The sequence below is a fragment of the Buceros rhinoceros genome, unplaced genomic scaffold, assembly GCF_000710305.1.
Source record: "Buceros rhinoceros silvestris isolate BGI_N320 unplaced genomic scaffold, ASM71030v1 scaffold31070, whole genome shotgun sequence".
NCBI lineage: Eukaryota > Metazoa > Chordata > Aves > Bucerotiformes > Bucerotidae > Buceros > Buceros rhinoceros.
This window is the reverse complement of record NW_010390642.1, coordinates 1-8,376: the sequence shown is the minus strand read 5'-3', so window position 1 is coordinate 8,376 and position 8,376 is coordinate 1. Positions and strand designations below refer to the sequence as shown.

The following is an 8,376-nucleotide window of genomic DNA, read 5'->3' as shown; positions in this document are numbered from 1 at the left end:
CCTGCATGACCTCACCCCATTTAATGGCCTTGCTCCCAAAGTAACTGATCAACATGATGTGGAGCTGGCTGGTTTCATTGCAGGCCTGGACAAGGAGCAGTGCCATTCAGTTTGACTCAAGCACAGCTGTGGATGATCAGCCTGGCTGTCCTTCCCCCCAACAAGACACCCCACATTCATAGACACCACAAGCCATTTTTTCACTGCTACAGCAGACCCTGCCTGTGGAAAACACGCTGGGGCTCCAAAGTCAGGGTGAAGATGCAAACGCCAAGTGACTGGAAAACACCAGCCCTGGTGGTAACCAGGTAGAGCCCACGCGCTCTGTGAGAGGGCCTGCTCCAGGCTGGGAACTCGCTGTTACCTTCAGTAAGCTTCATGCCTTCCTCAGCAGTTCTAAAGAAGTGCTTCAGCTGCATCAGCATGAGTGAACATGGCCAGTTCGAGCCCACAAGAGACACAGTCCTCCTCCAGCCTGCTGGATACTTCACTGTACTCATAGTGTGATGCTACCAGGTGGAAACTGCACGTATAGACAACGCAAAAGAAAAGTCCAAACTAAAGACTTGTTACACCTCCATATACCCCTTTTTAATATGTTTTGCACTGTGTACATGAAATAAACAGAAGGAACTTTAGCCAAACTCCCCTTCCTCCTCCAGCTTTATTGATAGTTTAAAATTACATTTTCTATGTTCTAGGACTTCAATTGCTTTTACCATCTTACTTTAAAAACTGATTACAAGCAAATGAAACTCAGTTGTCTAAGTGATATAGTATACAAAAATAACATCTGGATTTCTGTGAAAATGCATTTATTTGCAACTCCTGAATAGCTCCAAATTGTTTATGCTATGAGCACTGATGTCTGGGTTTCAGATTTACTTTGATGTATTTATCCAAAAGCTTTCCATTACGTTCTCTATCTCCAACATGGACATTCGTTGTCTGAATTACTGTTGCTTTTAAGTTTATTCCTGATTTCTCTCTCTCTCATGGCCATTAACAGGCATGTGCATCGTTGTTTATTTACTCCCGCTCTATGCTCTAGGTAGGGCCTGATACAGATATTGGTGTTAACAGCTACTGAGGTCAGACAATCCAAGGCCATTGTAATAAAATTAAAGTTATGAGGAAGTTTAGACACTTCCCGAATTTCCTTCCTCCTGCACAGGATCACTTCCCTGTAACCCAGAGAGGGTTTGCTGGTCTGACTCAACTCTTCCCACTCATCAATCCCTATTCACCAGTGGCACGGAAAGGGGGTTCTTTAACAAAGCATTATACATAACACCTCTACCAAACTAAACATAAACATTTTTGTAGTTAAATGCAGAAAGTTGATTTTTCCACCCCTTTCCTCCTTTTACACGGCAAGTAAAGCTCACTGGCCTGGGAGTAGCCTCTATCTGCCAACCTTTGGCCAGTGAAGAGGATTCAGAGAAAAATAATACAACCATCAATCAGAAAAAGGAGGGGCGACAAAGGAAAATAATTAGGCTGTAGCTTCAATTGTGCATTCCCGTGCAAGGTGCCCTGACTCGCCGCAGCGGTAGCAGTTGACTTCACTGGTCTTGCTGCAGTTGATGGCTACATGGCCAGTCTCACCACATCTGGAAAAAACCAAATGATTCATCACCACTGCCTGCAGCAATTCCTCAGAACAGCAATCCCACCCCATCCAGTATATCAGTATCTACAGAAATTTCCTGAAGCACCAGTCTTGTCCTGCGGACTTCTGCTTCAGTGTCCGAACTCTTTCGACATGAGGCAAGCTTTTGTTTTCAGAAGAACCAGGCACTGCTCTCCAACTGGTCAACTCGCATTAATTACCATGTACCCAACCACCATGCACCAAACACAGAAGGGGTGGTGGTGTTTGGTTTTTATTACTGTGTGTCAGGTTTTGCCTGCTCCGATGCTGCTGTCTGCATTTCAGCTTTGTTTTAAAGCATCGTTAATTGTAACTCAAACGCACCACATTCTCTCTCCTTCCTCCTCAGGAGGGAACCTCGCTGGGGGTGAAGAATACTGTCCTCAGACACATGCTGTTTCTGCTATCAGTCTGCATTCAAAAAACAGGCAGCACTTTGAAGCTGCCATTTCCAACTGATTTAACATCCGCTTCTATGTGCGGTTCCTCTAACAAGGACACCTGAAGTACGTTCCTGCTGGGGCTGGCTGGGCCAGTCAGCTCATTTGTACAGCTGGACTTTGTCAGCTGCAGCTTCAGATTCCCAGTAGGCCTCAGTTTTGTACAGCAGTAGGTAAGTGTTTAAAGAAACAAGCTATGTGCTCCAAGGTGAAGCTTCAGTTCCTAACCAAGATTAGAAACAGAACGCACCCATCACTGCTTCTGCAGCTGCCTTGTGCCGGCTCTTACCTATAGCATTTCACTTTGGTGCAGTCTTTCTGAATGTGTCCAAACTCTCCACATGAATAGCACTTCTGCTCGTCTGCATGGTCGCAGTCCCGAGCCAGGTGGCCGGGCTTGCCACAGTTGTAGCAGCACTGCTCTCTCTCCCGCTTCGGCTCCTTGCAGTCCTTCGCAATGTGGCCACCTCTACCGCAGTTATAGCAGGCTTCCACAATAAGAAAAACATACCAAACAAGACTATAAAATCTTGTTAGAGCAAGGTGTAGCATGCTTCTAAGGAAGGACAGACAACTTGTTTCCAGAGAATTATAAGCAGTGCACTGCATCCTCCTCCTCAACCACAGATTTCCAACCATGCAGTTGAGGAGGTAGAATATTTAGTGATACTTACCATCCTCCTGAAGATCACAGTCCTTGGCAAGATGGCCGGACTCACCACAGCGGTAACAGATGTCCGGGAGAGATGAAGACATGAACTGGAAACCTGCTTGAAATGGGTAACAGGAGAAAAAAGGCTTTAGTTCAGAATATTCTCAAGTTAATCAAGGACACTGCCAGCTGAACTGACAAGCTGGCTTCACTCTGAGACCCCTAGCAGAATTCTCACACAGGAGTAAGAACCAGCCACACTGTGTCCCAACCTCTTGAGGCTAACAAAGCCACTTTTACATCTCATTCAGAGCAGAGATCTCACTACACAAATACACTGGAAAGCACAGCATCACCCACCTCTACCACGGCTTCTCATCCCACGACCACGGCCAATCCCAGTCGGGCACTCCCGAGCCCAGTGGCCAGTGCGTCCACACTTGAAGCATTCGTTGCTGCTCATGGCTGCAGATTACCTGCCTAAGGAAGACACAGACTGTTTTAGAACACCTTCTCCTCTCCCAACCAAAGTCTACATTAAAATAAGAGCTTTAGAGGTTTCCCACCATCCTGGCAGAGACATTGAAAACACAACTCAAAACTTCCTTGTACAGAATCTGATAATGACTATTAAAACCACTGTAGAGGAAAAGTTTGTCTCTGCTTTGCTTGCAGTAGGGCAGCTGCGAACAGCCACGGAAACAGTGTACTATAGAGCTTCTCCTCTAACTAGTTTTTGTAGCCAGTCTTTGCTTCAAAAAACTTACAAAATGCTTAGGGTGGAAAGCACCCCTTTACCTACTGTCTTACCAGCCTCTGAGTTGACCTCAAAAGTCAGCTACATCTCTCTACAAATTATTTCTTCCTTGTAGTTATTATGCTTTCTCTTGAAGTGCCTGACTGGCAGCAACTACATTTATTGACTAATGTAGTTTCTTTATGGAAGCTAATTGTAATAATAGGCAGTATTAAACCTAGAGCCTCTAAAAGCATCCTAGCTAAACATTTGAAGACTTAATCTCATTAATTCTTTCGCGACCTAAACGGCCATTAAACTCTGAGAAACAAGAACTGCCACTTTAACACATTAACCTATATCTCAGGATGCAGAACTCACTCCCAGGTTTACGTGAAAGAAAATATTTAAGACATTTGGCTTCCCTAAAGACTCCAGACACTTGCCAGGTATCTAAGGCTACGCAGCAGACAGGCATGCCTGTCCAGGACAGCACAAACTGCTGCTTTTGCCCGCACTGGGGAGCAGAGGGATGCATTCATTGAGCAGAAAGCCAGCCTGCCACAGGCCACAGAAGCAGTGGTCAGGGTGGGGTAAGTCAGACGGACTGTGGTCATAGTACTGTAACTCCCCAAAGCTGTAAGAGTTATGCAAGTCTTGTAGAACTAGAAAGAAAAGAACAAGGAAGTTAACCATTTAACTTTGAGGTTTTTTTAGAAGTGCGCCTTAAGACAAGTTTGATGCACAGGAGTTTAAAAATACACACACCAAGCTTTGTTTGATGAAGTCTCCTGAAGTTTAAATACTTCACATGCTCTCTCCCAATTCATTATTCTTAACTCAACCGAAGTAGAATTGTTATCTGGTGTGTTTGGTCAGTTTACCTCTACACCATCAAGACAATCCTCCTGTAACCATAGAACTGATGTTACAAACTGCTTCCCTCCCCTCCAAACCACCCAGCATTCTCAACTACCAGGAACGTTCACGAGTTGTGTCTTGAAGAAAGCCACTACAGAAGCAGTAACAGTAACACAGGTCCTCAAAAAAGGAACCGGAATTGCCATCCTGACATTTAGCTCTGAAATGGAGAGTGTATACCTAAATGTGAATTTTTATTTAGAGCTATTTTTAAAGTACTCTAATCTCAAACAAATTTTCTGTGGCTTTTTAGGCACTCCTCTCTCACAGTTCCTCTCTCTCCAATCATCTTCAGCAGAGAAGAGACCACCCATTCTGCCAACCACAGATGCAGCCTCAGAATTCGAAGTACAAGAGGTTCCAGCTTTAGTATGCTACTGCTGTAATCCCGTATCTACCTTCCAGCTGGATGAGATGATGGTATTTGCTCTTAAAAATGAAGTTCTGCAATGAACAGATGCAAGACCTTAATAAAGGTGTTAACAAGAATAAAACTGGATGTCTGAGCAATTAAGAGATACACTTGGATTTGACACATAATGCAGTCTTCTCTGCTCCACCTTGGCGTTCAAGATTTCAAGCTATCTTACTAGCACAGCCAAGGGTGAAGAGCTGTCTGTGGCAGTGGCAGCAGCTGGCACTCGGTGCGCTATTGTTTATGCCTGTTTGCATAGCAACCATGCTGACACTGCAGAGCAGAAAAACACGGCAAAGCCAACTGCAGGAGCTGGGCTTGAGCACAAGAGTTGATGCTGCTTTTCATTTCAAGAGGGACAATATGGGGTCTCTGAATTATTTTCCAAGAGATTCTTCACTCAATTTGCAACTCTTACAAAAATAAGTCTTCACATTGAAACATTACAGAACAGCAACTTAAGACCTGTTAAAAAGAGCAAAATAGTACTACAACACATCTTCAGATACTGGCAACCACCAGACTTTCACTCCAAATGATGACTACAGCATGAAGTGACAGGACTGAACACTCCTGGCAGTAACCCACAAGAAGAACCGAACAGAACCAGTGAGGTTAAATGTTTGTCTGTTACCATGTGTTAATGAGTGGGTTAGACCTGACGAAAACCTGAAGGTTCTTCTCCTCTGGTATATAGCAAATTGGGAGTAAGATTACACAAACTGAGTATGAAATCTGAAGTCAAAAAACGGTCTGAGCACAACTATTCTTCAAGACTATTTGAGAAAGATGCATTTAAAACACTGTTCCGTCTTCAGATACTTTAAGATACCTGAAGTATTTGAAAGTACCAAACAGTTTGCCTGGAATTTCTCTTCACCAGTACTTTAATGTTTAACTTCTGCATTCTTCCTGTAAAGGATCTGAAACTTAACACAAGTTCACCAGCCAAAGGTGGATACAGCTGACACTAGACTGACTCACCCCACATTTTAAGAAGCCTCAGACAGGACAGTAGTCCTCACCAGTAGAAACTGTTTTAAAAACCAATACAAGGATTTATTTTTCAGGCAAAGCTCACAGCCAGCTTTAAGGAGAAGGCTAGTTCAGAAGAAACGTCCATACACGAAGAGAGCTTCCAAGCCGGGTGAACACCACTACAGTTTTCAGTTACTTCCAAGAAAAAAAAAAAAAAAAAAAAAAAGAAAAGTATGGTAAAAACCACCCATGTTCAAATTCTCCTCTATTAGTCAATGCTCCTCCATTTTGCCATCAGGCAAGTTTCCAGCAGCTCCCTTTATCTATCAAGGCCACCTTAAGAAAGCCTTGTGAAAGAAGGCCACTTGTTTCAGTCTCCTTGGAAAGTTTTCACTCAGCCTCATCTATCAGTGTTTTTCACAGCTCAGATGTGTTACACAAAGCAGCCTGCTCTCTCTCCCCGTTACATTCCAAAACTAGATTTTTACCTCACCAGGACAGGACAAGTAATAAAGCAAAGTATAAATTACAGCTTTATCTAGCATTTGTGAGCCACGTCCAGTTCTGCAAGACAGACTAAGGCACTGCCTCACAAAGAGGCACTAGATTCCAAAAACTGGAAAGAAACTCAACTCTAGTTGCCTCAAACCTTTCTTTTAAAGAGAGAGTAGCAATTTACCTGAACTTCTACAGAGCTCCAAAACTGTACTGTGAAGCTGAAGTAAATCACCTTGCAGCTATTTGGCAAAATATGATCAATGAATATTAAACTTTGTTCAGTACAGTTACTAGCATTCTGCTGAAGATCATGGGCTAACAACAGCTCAAAGACCCAAGCAAGAGGTGCTTGATGATGGAAAGAACTACCACTAAGCTCCACTGTAACACTATCTTATGCTTTTAGCCTAGATGCCCTCTGAGGAAGAAGTTTGACTTAAACAAAAGTAAAATTAACTTGGGCTCCTCACAGAAGGAAGAAAGCCAAACCCCACCTCTAAGATTCCACACACTTTTTCTGGAAGCAGTTCCTTAGAATCCAACAGCCCGATGTAACAGGCAATTATCTTCATTATACTTACCGGGAACTTCTTTTGATCTACAAGTATCATTTCCATTCAGCATTAATAGGACTTCCCTCCTCCAGTCAAAGGATAGACTAGGTAATAGCCTCTGCTAAAGCTGGCAGACTGAAGGGCTCTTTGGCAAGTCAGCTGTCTCAGAGAGACACCAAGAGGTTGAGAAATCAGCAGTTTCTTTCCAGGCTGTTGGTGACCAGTGTACAACACCGAACCTGAATTTGACAAGTCAGCCCAGAGGCAGCCAGAACATGGCAAAACTCCCGTGAAACAGGAAGCACAGCTTTGCTTTCCTGCAAGATAAAGACATGCAAAGGCAAAAAGGCCTGCTAACAGAAGTGTTCACATTTAGTTTCAAGAGAGAACTCAAAATATTACTAATTTAAAAGAGAAATGCTACCAGTGAAGAGTTTTCAGAAGCGTGTTTTAAGAATTCTTGAACACAGGACACTTGACTGTCAGCAAAACTGCTCAATACTCAGCTGGTTGAATTTCGACATCTGCAACCTGAACACATGCTACCAAGAGAGTTATTGACAGTCCCACCTCTGGCTTTTGTCCTCACTAGAAAAGACACATAATTAAGTTTTCTAACCACCAGGTAACGATACCCCAGTTCCGAAAGGAAGCAGTTTGAAACTTCAGGAAAACCTGCAGAGTGAAAAGCCAAGCCCTATGCTCCTTTTGGGTCCCCTCAATACATTCCAAGCTGATCCAAGAATGCTGAATATTAACTAAAACTCAAGAACCTGGATCCCTACTGAGAGGCCAGAAAACAGGGCAAAAGACAACATGACTTTGAATAGACTAGCAATTCTTGGATAGCTTTTGTTGACACAAATCAGGAGAGCAAAAGTTTATCAAAAAACTGACTCTGTAGCACTTCCTGCCTCTCCATACTAGTTACAGAAACTACAGATTACCTACCAAATCTGCGAGTTCTACCACCTTCCCCTTTTATTTTTTTAATGGGTGTCTGCACACAGTTTTGAAGCTATAGAGAAGTAAACAACATCAGCATCACATTAATTTTTTAGTATTAAATTCAGACCAGACATTAACAAAGCCGGTTAAAAAAAAAAAAGGTAGCTCAAGCCTGTAACTCACGAGGCTGCTGCAGAGCCCTCATTAACTTATCTAAACTCTTCACTACGAGGACAGATGCAAGATTGTTTCTCTAGGCAAGCCTGAGCTGAGAAAAAACAAACATGGACTAGGCAACCCTAACGCTGCATGGCACTGGGATCTTATTAAGTGCCGAAATGAAAATAAAACCCACTATTAAGCTTATAATAATTTCCGGATACTATGAACCAGTAGCAGTTACTTAAGAACTATGTCTAAGAGGATCTTAAATAAAAGGCTGCTCCACTAGTCCGTGATCCATGGATGTCACAGGCTATTTTTCCTATCCATTTATAGGTCACATTTGGATTTGGAGCGGGCCACCATCCACGCCTGTGGTCGGAGACAAATAGCTGCAACACCTCGACCCTCTCGTCTC

At 43.2% G+C, this 8,376-nt stretch overlaps 1 protein-coding gene across 3 annotated transcripts; it reads right to left on the bottom strand.

The window, feature by feature from the left end:
- Window positions 1-571: 571 nt before the first annotated feature.
- CNBP (CCHC-type zinc finger, nucleic acid binding protein) lies at window positions 572-3,243 on the bottom strand. Of its 3 annotated transcripts, none has more exons than XM_010138556.1 (4): window positions 3,107-3,242; window positions 2,769-2,864; window positions 2,384-2,582; window positions 572-1,613 (listed from the first exon to the last, which is right to left on the bottom strand). In XM_010138556.1, the coding sequence occupies exons 1-4, from the start codon at window positions 3,207-3,209 to the stop codon at window positions 1,496-1,498; spliced, it is 516 nt and encodes a 171-aa protein (XP_010136858.1). In that variant the 5' UTR covers window positions 3,210-3,242; the 3' UTR covers window positions 572-1,495. The 3 variants fall into 3 exon arrangements, with proteins under 3 accessions (XP_010136858.1, XP_010136866.1, XP_010136851.1); XM_010138564.1 differs by having other exon boundaries at window positions 635-1,613; window positions 2,769-2,861; window positions 3,107-3,243; XM_010138549.1 differs by having other exon boundaries at window positions 635-1,613; window positions 2,384-2,590; window positions 2,771-2,861; window positions 3,107-3,209.
- Between the last annotated feature and the right edge of the window lie 5,133 nt (window positions 3,244-8,376).

Coding starts and splice junctions, on each gene's coding strand:
- CNBP (XM_010138549.1), bottom strand. CDS start 3,209: ATGAGCAGCAACGAATGCTTCAAGTGTGGACGCACTGGCCACTGGGCT. Junction 2,862..3,106: donor GATGAGAAGCCGTGGTAGAG/GTGGGTGATGCT, acceptor CATTTCAAGCAG/GTTTCCAGTTCATGTCTTCA. Junction 2,591..2,770: donor GACTGTGATCTTCAGGAGGA/TGGTAAGTATCA, acceptor TGTTTTTCTTAT/TGTGGAAGCCTGCTATAACT.